The following is a 19537-nucleotide window of genomic DNA, read 5'->3' on the forward strand; positions in this document are numbered from 1 at the left end:
AGGCCACATGGGGCCTTGTCTCAAAACAAATGCAAATGACACAGGAGAGGGTGTAGTAGTTTTCAGCAGCTGATAACAACTACTGATAACTTGGTAAAGACATGCAAGTGTACATTAGAAGAAATGAGGGAAGCTAAGCTGGGTATGGTGATGCCCAGTTTTCAGTACACCGGAGGCAGGGGCTGGCAGATATCTTTTTTTTTTTTTTTTTGGTTCTTTTTTTTTTTTCCGGAGATGGGGACCGAACCCAGGGCCTTGCGCTTGCTAGGCAAGCGCTCTACCACTGAGCTAAATCCCCAACCCCGGCAGATATCTTAAAGACCTGCCTGGTCTACAGTTAGTAGATAGCCAGGGCTACACAGAAAAACCCTCTCTGAAAAAAACTAAAAAGGGGGCTGGAGAGATGGCTCAGTGGTTAAGAGCCTCTTGTTCGGGGTTGGGGATTTAGCTCAGTGGTAGAGCGCTTGCCTAGGAAGCGCAAGGCCCTGGGTTCGGTTCCCAGCTCCAAAAAAAAGAACCAAAAAAAAAAAAAAAAAGAGCCTCTTGTTTTGGACCTGAGTTCTGTTCCTAGCTCCCACACCAGGTGGCTCACAATCAAATGCTCTTGCTCTAGGGGATTAGATATCCTCTGTAGGCACGCACTTGCACTCAAGGAACTTGCACATACACACGTTATGATTTTTACTTTATTTTTATTTTATGTGCTTTGGTGTTTTGCCTGCATTGTATGTATGTGTGAGGGTGTCAGATTCCTCTGGTACTGGAGTTACAAACAATTGTGAGCTGACATGTGGTTGCTGGGAATTAAACTTAGGTCCTCTGGAAGTGCAACCAGTGTTTTTTTGGACGTGCAAACAGTGTTTTAAAGCCACTGAGCCATCTCTATAGCCCCAAAAGGAAAAAACGAAACAGAAAGTGAGATCTGGAGAGACTGACTGCTCAGTGCACTGTTGAGCACTTGCTGCTCTTGCAGAGGACCAGAGTTCATTCTCGGTGCCCACACTGGCTGTTCACAGCTGAGTATAGTAAGCTCAGCTCCAGGGGAGCTGCATTCACACCCCATCTACCATCCCCTACTCTTTGTTTGCCTGGTTTTTGTTTTGTTTTCCAGACAGTTTCTGTGAGCAATATTCCTGGCTGTCTCAGAAGCTGATCTGTATGTAGATTGATCAGGCTGGCCTTTTCAAAGAGACCATCCAGCTCCTGCCTTCAACTGCTGGGATGACACCACATCCTACTAAGACACTTCCTTTTTTTTAAGGCACCCTTTTTTTTTTCTTTTCTTTTTTTCGGAGCTGGGGACCGAACCCAGGGCTTTGCGCTTGCTAGGCAAGTGCTCTACCACTGAGCTAAATCCCCAACCCCCAAGGCACCCATTTTTTTAAAAAGTAAAATCTTATTTAAAAAAAAAAAAACAAAAACAAAAAAGGACTGGAGAGATGGCTCAGCAGTTAGGAGCACTGACTGCTGACTGCTCTTCCAGAGGTCCTGAGTTCAATTCCCAGCAACCACATGGTGGCTCACAACCATCTGTAAAGAGATCTGATGCCCTCTTCTGGTGTATCTGAAGACAGCTACAGTGTACTTATATATAATAAATGAATAAATTAAATTTAAAGAAAATCATAAAAGGGGAGTGGGGCTTTCTGTAGAGATGGCTCAGTGGTTAAGAGCACTGAGGACCAAGATTCAATTCCCAACAGTCATGTTGGGAATCAGCCATTCGTGATGTCAGTTCCAGAGGAGCTGCTGCCCTCTTTAGGCCTCTGTGGTACCAGACATACACGTGGTGTGCAGACATATTCAGGTAAGATACACAGATGGAAAATAAAAAGAGGTGGGGCACGCTGGGAGGTGGTGGGGATGCACACCTTTAATCCTAACGCTCAGAGGCCAACCAGGGAGGGCTGCATAGAGAGACCCCATCTCAAAAAACCAAAGATAGGCTAGGTTAGTTAGGTAGGTTAGGATAGTTGGGTAGGTTAGGTTAGTTAGGTAGGTAGGTTAGGTATGTAGGTTAGGTTAGGTAGGTAGGTTAGGTAGGTAGGTAGGTTAGGTAGGTAGATAGGTTAGGTAGGGTAGGTTAGGTAGGTTAGGGTAGGTAGGTAGGTTAGGTAGGTTAGGTAGTTAGTTAGGTACGTAGGTTAGGTAGGTTATGTAGGTAGGTTAGATAGGTTAGGTAGGTAGGGTAGGTAGGTAGGTAGGTTAGGTTAGGTAGGTAGGTTAGGTAGGTAGGTTAGGTTAGGTTAGGTAGGTAGGTAGGCACATAAAAATAGTGAGAGAAATGGCTCAGCAGTAGAAATCATGCACTGCGCTGGGAGTGGATCCAAGCTTGGTGTCCCCCACAGCTGCCTACCACTCCAGCTCTTCTGTCTTCCCGTGTGCCTGTACTCACACGAGTACAATTAAGAATGAGAGAAATACATCTTAGAAAAAAGGAACTGTCAGTTAAGGACAGATTCCATTTTGTCTTCATTCCTCTGTGCCATGCTTTTGCCGTCCCCCTTTCTCCAGAACAGTGGATCTTTGGTGCTTCTCTGTGATATTACCAGCTAGAAAGTCTTTGTCAGTGGACGGATGCGGCTTGTCTCTGTGGAGCAGTTGGCATCGTCCTCCCTCGTCTTTGAACTATAGTTGTTGGGTGAAACTGTTGTAGGCTGGACAGATGCCTTGTCCCGTCTAGCGCAGTGTCACTGGTCTCTAGTGCTGCCCTTACAGAACTAAGGCTTACCATCCTGTCACCCACTCTTGGATATCTTACACTTTGATATTCTTGGACCTGGCAAGTTAGTGAATAAAAGAACAACACAATTTTCTCCTTTCTTTCCTTCCCCACTACCCCCTCTCTGTTGGTGTTTTTTGTTTGTTTGTTTGTTTGTTGTTCTTTTGTTTTGTTTTTGATGATTTCAAGACACGGTTTTTCTGTGTAGCCCTAGCTGTCTTAGAACTCATTCTGTCCTCAAGGCTGGCCACAAACTCAGAGATCCTCCTGTCTCTGCCTCCAGAGTTCTGGGATTAGAGGTGTGTGCCACCAACAGTCACCACCTCCAGGCTACAATCTTATCAGTTATAGTAAAAGAGTTTCTGGGAGACTGCCAGAATCAAAACTGATGATTACATGACAGACATGAAGTCAAATTATTACCAGTGTTAATCAGAATTGAAGTATTTTTTAAATTTTATTTTAGATTGTTTGTTTGGCTTAAGACATGTCTCAGTTTGTATTCCTGGCTAGCTAGTGTGGAACTTGCTATGTAGAGCAGGCTGGAATCCAATTTGGAGATCCACTTGTTTCTGTCTCCAAAGTGCTAAGATTAAAGACATTTATTTGTGTATGGGGTAAGATTTGTGTGTATGCCAAAATGCCTATGTGGAGGTCAGAGGACAGTTTGCTGGAATTGATTCTCTCCTAGTACCCAGTATGTCCCTGCAGGTCAAACATGCTTCACCAAGCATCCTTTACCCACTGACCCCCTCACCATCCCTTACTGTTGTTGATTTTGAATTTCTAGAATTGGGATTTAAGGTTACTGAAGCGAATGTAAACCACCATTGATTCTTTATCTTCTTTCATGGTTGGAGTTTTTTGTTTTGGAGGATGAGATCTCACTTTGTATTTCAAACTGGCCTCACACCTACCTACCTCTGACTGCAAAGTTTTGGGTTTTAAGTGCACCACCATACCCAGAATTTTTTTTTAAGGTTCATTTTATTTTTATTTGTATGAGTGCTTACCTTTTTGTATGTATATGTACCACATGTGTATTGAGAGGGGGTGCCAGGTCCCTAGAAACTGGAGGTGAACCCAGCACTAGGAGCTGAACCCAGGTTCTCTGGGAGAGTTTCTTTTTTTTCTTTCTTTCTTTCATTTTATGTATGTATGTATGTATGTATGTATGTATGTATGTATGTATATGAGTACACTGTAGCTGTCTGCAGACACACCAGAAGAGGGCATTGGATCCCATTACAGATGGTTGTAAGCTACTATGATGTGGATGCTGGGAATTGAACTCAGGACCTCTGGAAGAGCAGTCAGTGCTCTAACCATTGAGCAATTTCTCCAGCCCTGTATGACTTCTTAACCACTGAACATCTTTCCAGCTCTCATTTGTTAGTTTATGATGATTTTTCCACCTAGCATGCATAAAGCTGAGTTGGACCCCTGTGCTACAAAAAACCAGGAGTGGCGGACAACATGTGCATATATGTTGTTGTAAAAATATAAAAAAATTTTAAAAAGTATTTGTTTTGTGTCTTTTATCCCGCTTACTTTGCCCACAGTGCCCCAAGATATCCCAACTCCGAGGTGGCCCGGTGTCTCCAGCCGCCACACACTTTCCTACACTCAAACCGTCACATAAAAGAACACACAAGACAATAATCTTTGACCCAATTGATAAGATATAATTGCCCACTTAAACATACCAAGCCGGGTACCATCCATCCCTTAACATTAATGACAACCTGTAAATACACAGAGCGGAATCTTTAGGTCAGCCTCCATTGTCCTGCCACGCCTTCTCTACTCCCTCCTCTCTCCTCTTTTCCCTTCCAGTCTCCTCTTCCTTCAAACTTCTCTCCCTCCCATCCTTCCTTTTCCTCCAATGACAGGCCTCCTATCCTGTACCTGCCCTCACCTGTACTTTACAAATTCAATGGGGAGAAGGTTCTGGTGAAGTCACCTGAGTCTACAGTATGACTAGGCCGCTGTACTTGGGGGAGTGGAATTAGCATCAAAATACAGATAACTCCAGGGCAAACCACAACACACATATTCTAACAGAAGTCAGTGTGGGGTATTTGAGACCATGTCTGACAAAAGGAAACATTTGGGGGCTGGAGGGATGGCTCAGCTTCAGGACCACTTCAGGACTGCTCTTCCAGAGGTCCTGAGTTCAATTCCCAGCAACCACATGGTGGCTCATATGTATAATAGGATCTGGTGTCCTCTTCTGGTGTGTCTGAAGATAGCTACAGTGTACTCATTCATATACATAAAATAATTTTTTTTTTAAAAAAAGGAAACGTTGGAGCAGTCAGGTGGCTCAGCTGATAAAACACACTTGTGTCAAGCCTGTTGACCTGAGCTCTGTCTCCTGTGATCCACGTTGTGGAGGGAGAGAAGTGATTTCTACAAGTTGCCCTCCATGTGATATTCTGGCACTTGTACATACATGCAAAATAAGTAAATGAGTGTAATAAAAGCCACAGTGAAATGTCAGGTAATGACACTGGCCTCCAAGCCTGGATTCTATCTCTGGGACCCACAGTGGAAGGAGAGCATCTCCACAGGTTGTCCTCTGACCTCCACATGCATGCACCCTGTGGCATATACTCCAAATACATTGTTTTGTTTTAATCATTTAAGTAAAGAAATATCAATAAAAAAAATGACCTTAGAAATAAGTTTATAGAAATTTTCTTAGTCCGAAGCACCTCAGAAAAATTGTTTTTATGTATTATAAGATGTGATATTTGAACTGGCTTTAATACTTCCGCAGATCTTTGTAGAATTTGATGGCTGTAACTGGAAGCAGCACGCCTGGGTGAAGGTTCATGCTGAAGAAGTGCTTGCACTTCTGCTGGAAGGTTCACTTGTTTGGGCTCCCCGGAAGGACCCGGTCCTTCTGCAGGGCACCCGAGTCCCAGTTGCACAGTGGCCAGCCCTGGTAAGTAGCTTTAATTTTATCTTTACTTGTCTCTTTTATTGGATGGGTTGTAGATGAGATCTTTTCTCCAGATTGGCTTCCAAATCTCTGTACTCCATGCTTGCCTTGAACTTACTCTGCTTCTGCCTTCCAGGGTTGGAGTACAGGTGCTGGTGATTAAACCCACAACTGTACACATTAGGCAAGCACCCTCTCATTGAGCCATGTCTCTTATCTGCAAAAAGGCTTGTTGTTGTTGTTCTTGTTGTTCTATTTTCTTTGTTTTTATGGTGTTGGGTATCAAGTCTCGGACCTCCTGGGGCCATTTTCATACTAGGCTAGGGCTCTACCATGGAGCTATATCCTGCTACGCAGTGACTGGATCACTGTTACTGGATAGGAAGATTCTGACCTTTTTTTCTTATGTGTTCATATAAACTCATAACTACTCTTCAGAAATTGTGAAATCTACAGGCTGTGTCCTTAACAGATTTTATTTCTAAAGTTACCAACGCAAAAATTCAACAGATCTTTTCTTTCTGAGTTCTGGAAGAAAAGCTGTTTGTTTTGTTTTTCTAGACAGGGTTTCTCTGTGTAGCCCTGGCTGTCCTGGAACTCACTCTGTAGTCCAGGCTAGTCTTGAACTCAGAGATCTCCCTGCCTCTGCCTCCCAAGTGCCAGGATTATGGATGGGTGTGGGCTAGCGCACCTTTACTACCTTGCTCACTCTAGACTTTTACAGTTTAGTTTAGGAAGCAAGCCCAGCAGGATTAGTCAGGTCCCTTGCGGCAATTTATTACACACGTCCTTTTTAGACACAAGAGCACTAAGGCCACTCGTAGTGGCTCAGACCACTGATTTCAGCATTTGGGTGGCTGAGGAAGGAGGATTGCTTCCAGTTCCATCCTGGCCTGATCTGTAGGGTGAGATCTGACCCAAAAATCAAACAAACCAAAATATTGAACAAACTGTCCTATGGTTTGCTCCTTGTGGTCATTTGAGAGCAGAGGCTACATTGAAAATGTTCACAAGGACTTGTTCTTGAGCTTGTCTGTCCATTGGGATGAGAAGAGAGTAGTGATGGGTGCTTTCTCTGAAGCTAAAGACTGAGTTGTCAACTTATCTCCAAGTTCTAATCAGTGTCCTGTCATTGTGCTTCACAGACTTTCACCCCCCTAGTGGATAAACTGGGTTTGGGATCTGTGGTGCCGGTTGAATACCTTGTGGATCGAGAGCTTCGCTTCATGTCAGACGCGAATGGGTTGCATTTGTTCCAGGTACTTGTCTCTACCTAATCCTGGGCTCATGATTACCTCCTGCAACTTCCTTGTTGATTCACATATGGGGCTTACTCTCTTCTTTTAGCATTGCTTTGCTTCGTTTAATAAATCACCTTGTGCATTTTGAAGTTTTCTGCTTCTTTAAAAGTACATTCAGTGACTGGAGCTTCTTTTTTTCTTCTACATATTCCCCCACACACTCTAAAGCCACCCAGGACTTAAAACTACCATGATTCTGAGGGTTTCTTCAGGAAAAAAAAAATGGCTTCTGAGCTTCAGCAGTTGAAGAGTATTTGTTGCTCTCCCGGAGACCTTGCCTTTGGCTCCTATCAAGTCCATCCTCAGGCTTCTGCCTGTTCCCCAGCTACAAGGGAACAAGTGCACTCTTCTGGCCAGCCTCTAGGGAACCTGCACACATTTGTACAAACATACAAAATAAATATGCATACACAATAGAAAAGAGGCTTCTCTAAGATGGCTTTTGATATAGCTCATATAGCTGGACCCTAGTGGGCTTCCATTCACTTTAGTGGCAGGTGAGTAGGAAAGAGTGACGTCTAGTTCTCACAGCATGAAGTGACTCCAGTTCCAGAGGATCTGATATCATCCTCTGACCCCCGAGGGCACTGCATGCACATGCTTGTCGTAAGGGCTATCTGAAAGTTTAAAACTGTAAAGATTTTACTCTTTCTTATGTAAGTACATAGTTGCTGTCTTCAGACACCAGAAGAGGGCACCAGATCCCATTACAGATGGTTGTGAGCCACCATGTGGTTGCTGGGAATTGAACTCAGGACCTCTGGAAGAGCAGTCAGTGCTCTTGACCACTGAGCCCCCAATTTTACTCTTGCATTGAGAGACCAATATTTCCTTTTTTTTTTTTTTTTTTTTTTTATTTATTCATTTATTATATATAAGTACACTGTAGCTGTCTTCAGATACACCAGAAGAGGGCATCAGATCTCTTTACAGATGGTTGTGAGCCATCATGTGGTTGCTGGGAATTGAACTCATGACCTCAGGAAGAGCAGTCGGGTGCTCTTAACCGCTGAGCCATCTCTCCAGCCCCCGAGAGACCAATATTTCCTAAACTATGTTCTTTGTTATTCTTTTTTTTGGAGCTGGGGACCGAACCCAGGGCTTACCACTGAGCCAAATCCCCAACCCCTTCTTTGTTATTCTTATCAAGAAGAATCCTTACGTTATTTATCTCTATGCTGCGCACGCGTGCACACGCGCCTGTGTATGCATGTGTGCGTGTGTGTGTTAAAGAGCTTTTTAGTGTATGATTTTTCTCATCTAGTTAAGTTTTATTACCATTCGTTTTAATATTCAGGTGTTTGCTTTTATTTCTACCAGATGGGAACAGATGTTCAAAACCAGATTCTTTTAGAACATGCTGCATTAAGAGAAACAGTTAATGCTTTGGTCAGTGACCAAAAACTACAAGAGATTTTCAGCCGAGGTAAGAACAAGTGGTTTTCTGTCCTTGGACTCCAGATCAGGTGGGTGGTTAGTGCTGGTGGACTACAGCACTGTGCAACTTTAAGTATTTCCTCTGGGCTTCTTTTTTTTTGAGGAAACTTTTGATTATCTGTAGTTAGCTATAGTTCTAGAACCAATTGAAAAAAATTAGGCTCTTACTCAGACCCTAGGAATTCTACTATGTGACTTTCTCCCACTGGATAGAGGATTCATCTTATGAAGTTACTCAGTTTTCCACTAGTTAATAGAGTCAACAAATACAGCACCCCGGCTCCTCTTTCTGCATTTCACAACAAAAAGTTTTGTTGTGTTTTCTTAAGTGTTTATCAAGGAGTTAACCACATACTAAACAGAATGTTCAGCTCTGTTTACAAGGTTACTGCCTTTAGAGAAAGCGGTATTTATACTAACCATATGCAAAGTTTTCAAGAGCTACAAGCTTGCTAATACCAACAAAGTGTTTTCATAAAGCAATCTGTTCATAGGCCTATTGTACATTAATGGCAGAAGAAAGGGGGAGGTATGTGCTAGAAGTCGTCAGTAATAAAGTGGGTGCGTCTGTAAAATGCACAGAGTCCTGGGTCCAGTCATTTCAGCATCAATTGAACTTTCCCCCCAAAGATACGCAAGTGGAGGTGGCAGATCATGAATGATCACTTACATTCCCATGGCCATTTTACCTAATAGCACATTCAGTCTAGTGGCCTGGTTTGCTTTGCTTTGCTTTGAAGTTTAGGCTGGCCTTTCAGAATTTTTTTTTTTAAGATTGAGAAAAAGTTGGGCTTGGGAGATTCTTTAGAAATAGAAGTTTATAAAACTTATTAGAAAAAATGTGTTTTATTTTTATGCTAAGTATGGAAAACTAGAGTTGCTCCCTTCAGTTCTGCACAGACAATGCCAACTTTTTATCTCGGGTTAGGGACTAGAGCTCAGCCCGAAACATTCAGCTCTGATTGGTCTCTCCTTTAGGTCCCTATAGTGTTCAGGGCCACAGAGTCAAGGTCTACCAACCAGAAGGAGAAGAGGCATGGCTCTGCGGTGTTGTGAGCCGCCAGGACTCAATCAGCCGGCTCATGGAAGTGTCTATAAGTGAGGTGAGGCATAACTTATTCTGTAAGAGGCATAACTAAAAGTGACAGAGAACATAACTACCTCAGCATAGGACCCACAGGAAGACCGGATTCTACTTCCTCCTGTTTCCTTCATTGCTGAGTTAGAGGTAAACATGCAAAAACCCCATTGATTTCATAGCTTTGGGATAGTGTCTTTGAAAGTGCTTGTAAGCTGAGTGTGCCTGTGCATACATGTGGGCCAGCGCTCTGAAAGTGCTAATCCCACCGAATGAGGTTAAAGGCCACTGCCCAAATTCTTTGGTCAAGGGGTTGGGGATTTAGCTCAGTGGTAGAGCACTTGCTTGACAAGCACAAGCCCTGGGTTCGGTCCTCAGCTCTGGAAAAAAAAAAATTATGCAGCCTTCCTTTTTCCTTTCTTTCTTTCTTTCTTTCTTTCTTTCTTTCTTTCTTTTTTTTTTTTTTTTTTTTTTTTTTTGGGTCACACAGGGCTATCTCCCTAAAGTGAGAGGTTGAACAGATAGCATTGAGCATAGGAGAAGTTAGGGTTTTATATAGCCCCACAAAGTGCAAGGCTTTGAGGTTTCCAAGGATTCGGGAATTTCCAGAGGAGTTTTGGTTATGTAGAACCTTGGCTGAAGATTTCAAAATTACTTAGCAGAGCAGGTTCCAGATTATCAGAGTCAACTCTGTAGGGTGAGGAGCATGCCAAATTCCAGAAACAGGTTAAAACACAATCAAGCTGAAATTTTGCAGCAAACCTAAATAACCTTTTTCTGACCTTATAACAAAATGGCATTCATCCTTGAGATGGAGTTAGACTGGTTCACGAAAAGCTTAGGCAGTTGGATCTTAAAGAGAAAAAAAGAGCAAAAATTATGTATGTGTGGACACAGTGTGCCTGCTGTGCCCACAGAGGCCAGCAGAGAGTAGGAGTTCTTGAACTGAAGTTCCAGGCAGTTATGATTTACCATGTGGGCAGTGGGGAAACCCAGTGTTAGCCCAGGTCCTTTGCTCTGAAAGAGAAACAGTCCTTACCCACAGAGCTGTTCCTTTGCTCCAGTCCCCACTACAGACTTTTTTTTTTAATTTCAAGTATTATACCTATGTGTACCATTCCCCCAAGGACCCACTCCCACAGTGGGGACATCAATCTCATGTTTTCCTTTTCAATGTCCATGGTATATTGTTATTTATATTAGTTGTATAAGTTATACATTAGTGATTAGTATGATATAGTACATAGGCACAATACATTTTTTGAATGTGATTGTTATAAGAATGAACTCCTTGGTGTTGGGAGGAGGAAAGACGCCTCAGCCGCAAAGAGCACTCGGTGCTTGAGTTTGGTGCCTGGCACCTGTTTAGGTGGCTCACAGCTAATTGTAGCTCAGTTACAAGGACCCCACGTTCTCTGCTGGCCATTTGTACTAATGTACACACAAACAGATGTGCACATAATGAAAAGTAAGTCAGTTCCTTAGTGTGAAGTTGCTAGGTCAAAGAAAATACAATAAATTTGTACTTAGATCACATTGTCCCACTCCTAAAGTTATTTTTTCTTTAATAGTTGAGTATCTCTTTTAATGATTGTTAGCTTAGAGCTATAGAAATGTAAATGAATGTTTCTCAAAAGATACACTTAGATCTTAAACTCAGTTAGTTCTTTACTTCATTAACTTAGCAAATACTAATGTTTGCACTCTTCTGGATGTTTCCGGTGCTGTTATTGGAGATCACTCTTCTTAGGAAGTTTCCATCTTGTAGGGAATTAAAAATAAATAAATACCTGTGTTGTTAAGGAACATATCTAATATTATATTTTGGTTGTCAAGGTATTAATTAAATAATCTTTTTTTCCTATTTTTCATGTGTTCTGCTTTCTTGCTACATAGACTGGTGAGATCAAGTCAGTAGATCCCAGACTCATCCATGTGATGCTGATGGATAATTCGACACCACAGAGTGAGGTATAGTAATAGAGTCTACGTAGATTCATGAGCTTGTATTATTATTTTGTTATGTGGGTTTCTTGTATCTGTGTTTTCCATGGATACCGTTAAGCTGTTGAGCTCTGCCATTCTGTCTAGTTAAGAGAGGATATGTCAGGCTGGAGAGATGGCTCAGTAGTTGAGAGCACTGGCTGCTCTTTCAAAGGTCATGAGTTCAATTCCCAGCAACCACATGGTGGCTCACAACCATCTGTAATTGGATCTGATGCCTTTTTCTGGTGTGTCAAGGACAGTGCAGTTATATACATAAAATAAATAAATAAATCTTTAAAAAAGAGAGAGAGAGGACATGTCTTATGAAAGAGACCTAGTTTAAGCAAGCCCTTTTAATTAAAGCTACAGTCTCTTTCTTATATTATCCCAGGACAAGTTTAATAGATAGTTAAAACTGGAATGAACAATGCTAATAATAGGAAATAAAGGAAAAGCTATGTCTTTCTGAACCCCAGTCAGGTCCCATTGAGCTCCAAGGTAGTTGGAAATTCTATATTTTGTAGTGAGATCAAATCAAACAAATGCCCGGTTCAGTACTCTATACACAGTGGTTTGTTTATTACTATGAACCAGGCTAACTCTTGGTTCCTTCAAAATTATCGTAACAAACAAAAAAATTTTATGTTGCGGCTGGAGAGATGGTTAAGAGCACTGACTGCTCTTCCAGAGGTCCTGAGTTCAAATCCCAACACCACATGGTGGCTCACAACCATCTGTAATGGGATCTGATGCTCTTTTCTGGTGTGTCTGAAAACAGCTATAGTGTATTCATATAAAATAAATAAATCATTTTTAAAAAGTTTGTGTTAAAAATCTGAGCTAGCTAGACACGACAGTGAACTGAAATAGTCTGAGCACGCTGACACCGAGCTGTGTCAGGGATTCAAGGCCAGCGTGGTCTACTTAACACATTCATAGTCCTTAGAATAGTAACCCTTCTGTAGATGTTACACTCTCCATCTTGCTGGGTAAGTAAGCAGTCTGTCTGTCTCTACTGAGACACGATCTGTGTGTGTCTGGTACCTACCCTATGTAGATTGGACTGGCTTCAAACTCTGAGATTGCCTGCTTCTGTCTCTCAAGTGTTGGGCTTAAAGGTTTATGCCACCATGCACTGCTGTGGAGTCATTCTTGTTGAAACAAGGTCAGAAGGAAAGGAAGGCACCAGATTAGATTGAATAGTCCTTTAGTTATATTACTGTGAATAGGATACGTCCTTACTGTCTGTGCATGACTGAGGATGCCCATTGCTTTAGCAATGTGTTGAGCTCTCCTTTTGTTCTTTCTAGATTTGATTTGTTTTCTTAAGAACTTAGTTGGCACTGCTATGTTGGTTAGATAAAAACGGGAGAGCATGTATAGTTCTCACTGCGCTATGCTGTCTGTCTGCTCACATCTGAGTAGCTCAGCATAATAGGACACACATTAGTTGTTTAGGGAGTGGTAGAAAACTGATCTGAGCCAGGTGTGTTAGAAACTGGATCTGTGTTTTTTAGCTGAATATATTGGTTCTTTTTGGCTTTGTCACGGTGTGACTATAGTCTTGACTAACGTACAATTATTATTGATATTGTGCCAAGTTTTATAATACCCTTTAGACATCCAAGATCAGTCCCCTCCTATCTGACTGAGGATGAGAAAGTGTGTGGATGATTGAACATGAAAGACTATATCTCAGTGAACATTCATCTGCATTTAGACTGAAAACTTGCAGAATAGTTTTAAATGAGGATAAAATAAAAACAATGTTCAACAAAGTGTTTCCAATTCTTGAATAAAAGATTTGGGAAACTTAGATAATATTTTAGATAATATTACCAGAATACGATAGCTACTTAGTCATAATGAGTATGTTATTATTTATTTATACCTGTTACTTGTTTCGGGAAACTTGGGTAATATTACCAGAAGTGTGGGTGAGATAGAAGTAAATCTTGAGCTGGAGCGATAGTGCCTGGCCAAGAGCACGGTGGTCTTGTGAGGCCCTAGGTTCAGTTCCCAGCACCTACTTGCTGACTTCTAACCACCAGTTAGATCCCTTCTAACTCCAGCTCCAGGGGTCAGATTCCCCCTTCTGGCCTCCACAGGCGTGTGCATGGACGTGGTATATACATAAACTTGGGTATACATGCAGTGTGTATAAAATAAACCAATCTTTTTTTTTTTAGAAAATGAGTTTTACAAGGAAATAAAAGGAGGAAAAAATTAAGTCAGCAAAAAAAAAAAAAAAATAGAGAAATTAGCAAGAAGAAAATTTATTTTGTTTTTATGTTGTTTGTTTTATTTTTCAAGATGATTTCTCTGTGTAGACCTTGCTGTCCTGAAACTCACTCAGTAGAGCAGGGTGGCCTCCAACTGAGAGATTCTTCTTGCTTCTGCTGGGATTAAAGGCATGCACCACTCTACATAGCTCTAAGAAATTTTTAAATATTTAAAAAGTTGACATACCAAATATAGTGATCACAGTATAGATATGGCTCTATAAATATTGAGGGTAGATTTATTAAATGGCAAATATTCATCATGACACACTTAGGCTATTACCACCTCAATACTTTCGGTGTTTCTGAATCAGCCTAAAACCTGCTATCTTCTTAGTTCTGGCTTCTAAAATCACAAGATGTCTTTGGCAGTATGAAATACCAGCAGGGAGATTTGTGGTTTGGGCCTGTGTTGATCTGTTATTTTTTTCTCATTGTGACTGATGGTTTGAAGTAAGGTCTGGAAATCAACGGAGTCTTACAGTGTTTATAAGGTGCTCACACTCAATCAGGTTCATTTCCTTTGGTCACCATTCACATATTTCTAGGAGTGACTCACGTATTTCAGAACTTGGAATGCAAACTTGTATCAAAGCAGATAAGATGTTGTACCCGTGTAATCCCAGCACTGGTGGGCAGAGGCAGGCACTTGAGTCTGAGGTTAACCTGAGGTCTTCATAGAGACTTGTAGGCTGTCGGGGTGACGTAGTGAGACCCCCATCTCAGAATAAGTATAAATAAACAAATTTTAACTTTTGAAAGTTTCTTTTCTGTGGATAGATGTTTTGTCTGCATGTATGTCTATGCATTTGAACGTGCCTGGTACACTTGAACATGCCTGGTGCCCTTGGATGTGAGGAGAGGGTGTCAGATCCCTTCAAGTGGAGTTACAGATGGTTGAAGCCGCCATGTGGATTCTGGGAGTCAAAAGTAGCCAGTGCTCTTCCTTGAGTCTTCTCTCCAGCTATTACCACCAATATCCTGGCCCTGAAAAGATGTTTGGAGGGATGCTCTTTTAGAACTCATATTAGGCCATTTCCAGGTGTCTGTAACTCCATCACTAAGGGCTCCTGTTCCTCTGAAGGTACCTGCATTCATGTGGCAGACACATAAATGGAATTAAAAATGCACTCCCAACCCAGCTCTGACAATTTGTTTTGGAGCAGAAATTCCATGAGTTTTGAAACTCAACAACAACAACATCAAGTCCTGTGCAGTAGTGCGTCTTCTGTGTGAGGGCTTGCCAAGGCAAGGAAGCTCCAGCCACTGTGCTCTTGAATGTGGTGTATATGAAGGAAGCCACTGGGAGACCGAGCTGTCCCTGTCTTATAGCGAGCGGCATCAGAGCTGTGCCTGCTCCGTATGCTTCTAGGATGGGAAAGCATTAATCGCTAATGTTTTCACAGGATGGAAGATCCCTTACAATAAACCTTTTTTGAATTTTGTTTTGTAGGGGGGTACCATAAAAGCAGTAAAATCTTCCAAAGGAAAGAAGAAGAGAGAGAGCATAGAGGGGAGAGATGGCCGGAGGAGGAAAAGTGCTTCGGACTCTGGGTGTGACCCTGCTACAAAGAAATTAAAAGGAGACAGGGGTGAAGTAGACAGTAATGGGAGTGATGGAGGTGAGGCAAGCCGAGGGCCCTGGAAAGGAGGTAATGCCAGTGGAGAGCCAGGGCTGGAACAAAGAGCCAAGCAGCCGCCGTCTACATTTGCTCCCCAGATTAACCGCAGCATTCGCTTTGCCACATACACCAAAGAAAACGGCAGAACTCTGGTGGTGCAGGATGAGCCTGTGGGTGGGGACAGGCCTGTGCCTTTCACTCCATATGCTTCAGCCACAGGTCAGACACCTTTGGCCCCAGAGGTAGGTGGAGCTGAAAACAAAGAGGCAGGAAAAACACTGGAACAAGTTAGCCAGGGCATGGTGGCTTCAGCAGCTGTAGTCACTACCACCAGCTCCACCCCAACCACGGTGAGGATCTCAGACACTGGCCTTGCATCAGGGACTGGGCCGGAAAAACAGAAAGGCAGCTGGTCGCAGGCCTCAGGAGAGGTGAGTTGCTCCAGGGCAGACTGCAGATTTGGGTTAACTTCCACTCTCCTTCATTGCTGATCATTGAAAAATGCCCCAGGAAGGAAGGTTTCTGATACAGACCTAAATCGTGCTCTCTCTGGGCCATTCGTGCTCATTTTGGCAAATGTGTATTTTTTAATAACTATCAGCTCTTAAAAGTCACCTGACAGTTTAGCTAATTAAAAACCAGTAGACTGTTCAGTTTAATGAGATATGAAAAAGATCTGATGGGGCTCTTCTTTTTCAGCTGTTTGTAGTCGAGCCTCCAGCTAGCAGTCTGAGAGGCAGAGTTAATGAGTCTACAGTGTTGATGACAGTGAACACCAAAGCAAGGTTGTGTGTCCCACCTGCCATTGCTGTTCTCAGTTCATTTTCTGTGATAGTTTTCCTCGTGGGTAGCCTGCTTCTAATCATTTGACATGGCTATAGTTTTTTCTTGCTAATTTTGTTCTTTTAAAGAGCAGTACTATAAAGTTTGGTACAATTAGTCGTAATAGCATCAAGTTTACTGTATACTTAATTTATGATACACATACTTTTTTTTGCTGAAATGGACAATATAAAAATTAATCAACCAAGTTTGATCACCAAAGTGTTAAGTCACATTTTCTTTCAAACAGGCTGTTAACTCGTGTTAGAATGTGAAATAACCCTTGACCTTATAAACATATAAAGCCTGGGAGCTGGGGAGACGGCTCAGCAGTTAGAGCCCTGGCTCCAATCCCCAGCACCTACATGGGAGCTTACAACTGACTTTAATTCTGTCTGGTTCGGGGGATCTGACACCTTCCTCTGCAGGCCTAAACATGTGATACACTGACATGCATGCAAGCAAAACACTCATACTCATGGGCATACAAGTAAATCAATCTTTTTTTAAAAATATAAAAGTTGAATATGGTGTCTTGTAGTCTCAGCTGATACAGAAACTGAGTGAAGAGTTCATTGAAGCAGGAGTTTGAGACAACTTAGCCTGCAGATTTAAGACTTTGTTACAAAACAAAAGAAGCCTAAACAAAACTTTGTGTACAGAAAGTACTGTGTAATGTATATGAGGACCAGACATGGAGGTGTGTGTATACCTATAGTCACAGCAGTGTGGAGGGAGAGGTTAGAGGGGTTATTCTCAGCTACTTAAAGAATTTGAGGGCTGGAGAGATGGCTCAGTGGTTTAGAGCACTGACTGCTCTTCCAGAGGTCCTGAGTTCAATTCCCAGCAACCACATGGTGGCTCACAACCATCTGTAATGGGATCTTCTGGTGTGTCTGAAGATAGCTACAATGTACTTAAATATATAAAATAAATTATTCTTTAAAAAAAAGTTTGAGGCCAGCCTGGGCTACATGAGACCCTGTCTTTTTAAAAACAAAACAAAACCCTGTTTGCAGGAGGAGCTCACATACTAAATAAAGTGGAATCATTTCAAGTACAGGAATAGCAGATAAAAATGACAATCGGTTGAGAGCGACGCTCAGTGGGAAGCACTTGACTTTATCTGACTTCTTTCCTTTCCTACCAAATGTAATTTATTAATCCTTAGTATTCAGGAATAGGGAGGGAGATGACATGTACAGGCAGAAGAGAAGGCCTATAAAAGTAATGCAGTTTATGGCTTTCCTGTTAGGTAGCTAATATTAGGAAAGCAACCAGGTGGCTCTAGTGATTTCTAGTGCAGATACATCTTCATAGTACCTGAGTTGTTTAAAATTAACACTGTCAAAAGCAGTGTGAGTGTAAATGAGCGTACAAACAAACCAAGTTTTATGTGCTGCATAAGTGATGTCTGTAGCTTCTATTCTTGGAGTAGAAAAGCTGGATAAATGTGAGTGATGTGGGTTAGAGAGCTGGGGACATCGTTTCTTGGTAGAATATTTGCCTAATATGTTCACAGTTCTTGTAGGTACAATCCCTCATCACCCCCACCCATCTCTTCACCTCTCCAAAAAGTCAAATAGGTTGGAGGAATTATCAAGCATGTTATAAATTAACAAAGTACAGCCATAAATGTTCCCCTTATTATGCTTAATCTGAAATAGAGAAGTAGTCATCAAGAAACTTCTAACAAATGAGTTGCAACAGTTTTCGTCACTTTCTTATAAAGAAAGGATTTAGAATTTAGTTACTTGAAGGGAAATAAAAGAGCAGCCAAATTACTTCTCACTCGTGTGCTATTTGCATTAGTAGTGAAGGACGAGCTACTGAGGTGGAGTTCCTTACAGTCGTGCAGATATCACTAGTAAAACAACAGGAGAGCCAATGCTGTAGGCCTGCTCTCTTTCATGCATGGGCGGTGGGGGTGTCAGTGCTGTGGAGTTAGTGGGAAGAAATGAACTTTTAACTCTGAAATGTCCGAAAGTGGTCTGGGAAGCAATGTCAGTTGGAAACAATCCATATTTGTATTTTAGATTTCTGTGCTAAAATTTGCCACTGTAACTATGAAAATGTTTAGTTCTCTGGTGGTTAGTACATTCACAGTGTTATAAGGCTGGGACTCTTATTAGTTCCAGAGATTTCCCCCATACCAAAAGAATACACCAGATTTCAGTTATGGGATAATTTTTCTCTTCAGTATTTTGGAGGTATAGTATCCTCTTCTTAATAATACATGATTTGCAAGCTAGGTGCTAGGATTACAAAATTAAGCCTATAATAAAAAAGGGTTCCTATGAGTATATCTGTTTACAGATATATTGGGTCTAGGTGCCTAATGCACATGAAAATATCCTAAAGTCATTCACATACAGAAGTTAAGCCTTTTCAAAGTAAAGGAAGAAATAGCAAAAGGTTTCTTTCATTCCAATTTGTTGTCCTAAAAATTTGTGTTTGGCAAATATTTCAATGTACAATTTTATTTGGGAAGCCTTAATAGAGGCTGATTATTACAAGAGGGCTCACTAAGTAGCCTCGGGTAATTTAGTATCTTTAGGGTCATTGTTAGTTGAAGAGTAGCACAGTTGAAGCATCTGTTCAACTTAAGTTGACATGAGCAGGGCAGACTGTAAATCCCAGCATTAGGAGGGCGCAGACACAGAGGATCTCTGTGAGTTCAAGGCCAGCCAGGGGTCCATAGACCCTGTCTCAAAATTAACTGATTAACTGACATAAACATGACATTAGGGGTCTGATTTTTAAAAAAGATCTACGTTATGAAATTTCAAATTAATAAAATTCTTTTCATTAATGTACAGGGAGTTGTAAGAAAGTGAAGTAACTGTAACATGGGCTGTTTACAGCAGCTTAACTAAATAAAAGAGAATGTAGCTTGTTGGTAGAGTGCTTGCCTGGAACACACATTACCTCATAAAGTTGACATGTAAGCGTGCGCCTGTCCTGTAACCTCAGCTTCTGGGAAGTAGAGCAGGAGCAGCTGAAGTTCAAGGTCCTTCTGGACTACACAGGGAGTTGGAAACCAGCCTGGGCTATGCGAGACCTTGTCTCCAAACTCAAGGAAAAGCAACACCTTTCTGTAATAGCATCAAGGAAGTAGATGCCTGTTACCGAGGTCTGTTCACACAACAAAGAACCCGTTCCTTAATGGCAGCTCTTTCCAACTGCTGTGTGCCCAAGACTTGTAGTGACACCCACACACCCCAGCGTCCTTCCGATCCTGCCTTCCGATGAAGTAGATAATAACCAAGTAAGCAGCAGATTAGACGACATCCTGCTCTCTCTGGCTCACCTTTCTAAAGTAAAGATGACTTCTGTAGTC

General features: G+C 41.9%; 1 protein-coding gene across 4 annotated transcripts in view; it reads left to right on the top strand.

Moving 5' to 3' along the window:
- The window catches only part of Kdm3b (lysine demethylase 3B), a 55138-nt gene that overhangs the window by 9817 nt on the left and 25784 nt on the right, over positions 1–19537 (top strand). Inside the window, exons 2-7 of one of the 4 annotated variants that reach the window (XM_087593509.1) lie at positions 5505–5672; positions 6815–6928; positions 8291–8396; positions 9386–9510; positions 11382–11456; positions 15207–15375. In XM_087593509.1, coding sequence (XP_087449635.1) covers positions 15361–15375 — 15 coding nt within the window. In that variant the 5' untranslated portion in view covers positions 5505–5672; positions 6815–6928; positions 8291–8396; ... (1 more) ...; positions 11382–11456; positions 15207–15360. Of the gene's footprint in view, positions 1–5504; positions 5673–6814; positions 6929–8290; positions 8397–9385; positions 9511–11381; positions 11457–15206; positions 15807–19537 lie in introns of all 4 variants that reach the window. The other 3 variants (XM_087593510.1, NM_001427469.1, XM_087593508.1) reach the window with 3 other exon arrangements.

This window comes from Rattus norvegicus, chromosome 18, assembly GCF_021556685.1.
Source record: "Rattus norvegicus strain SHRSP/BbbUtx chromosome 18, alternate assembly SHRSP_T2T, whole genome shotgun sequence".
Classification (NCBI taxonomy): Eukaryota; Metazoa; Chordata; class Mammalia; order Rodentia; family Muridae; genus Rattus; species Rattus norvegicus.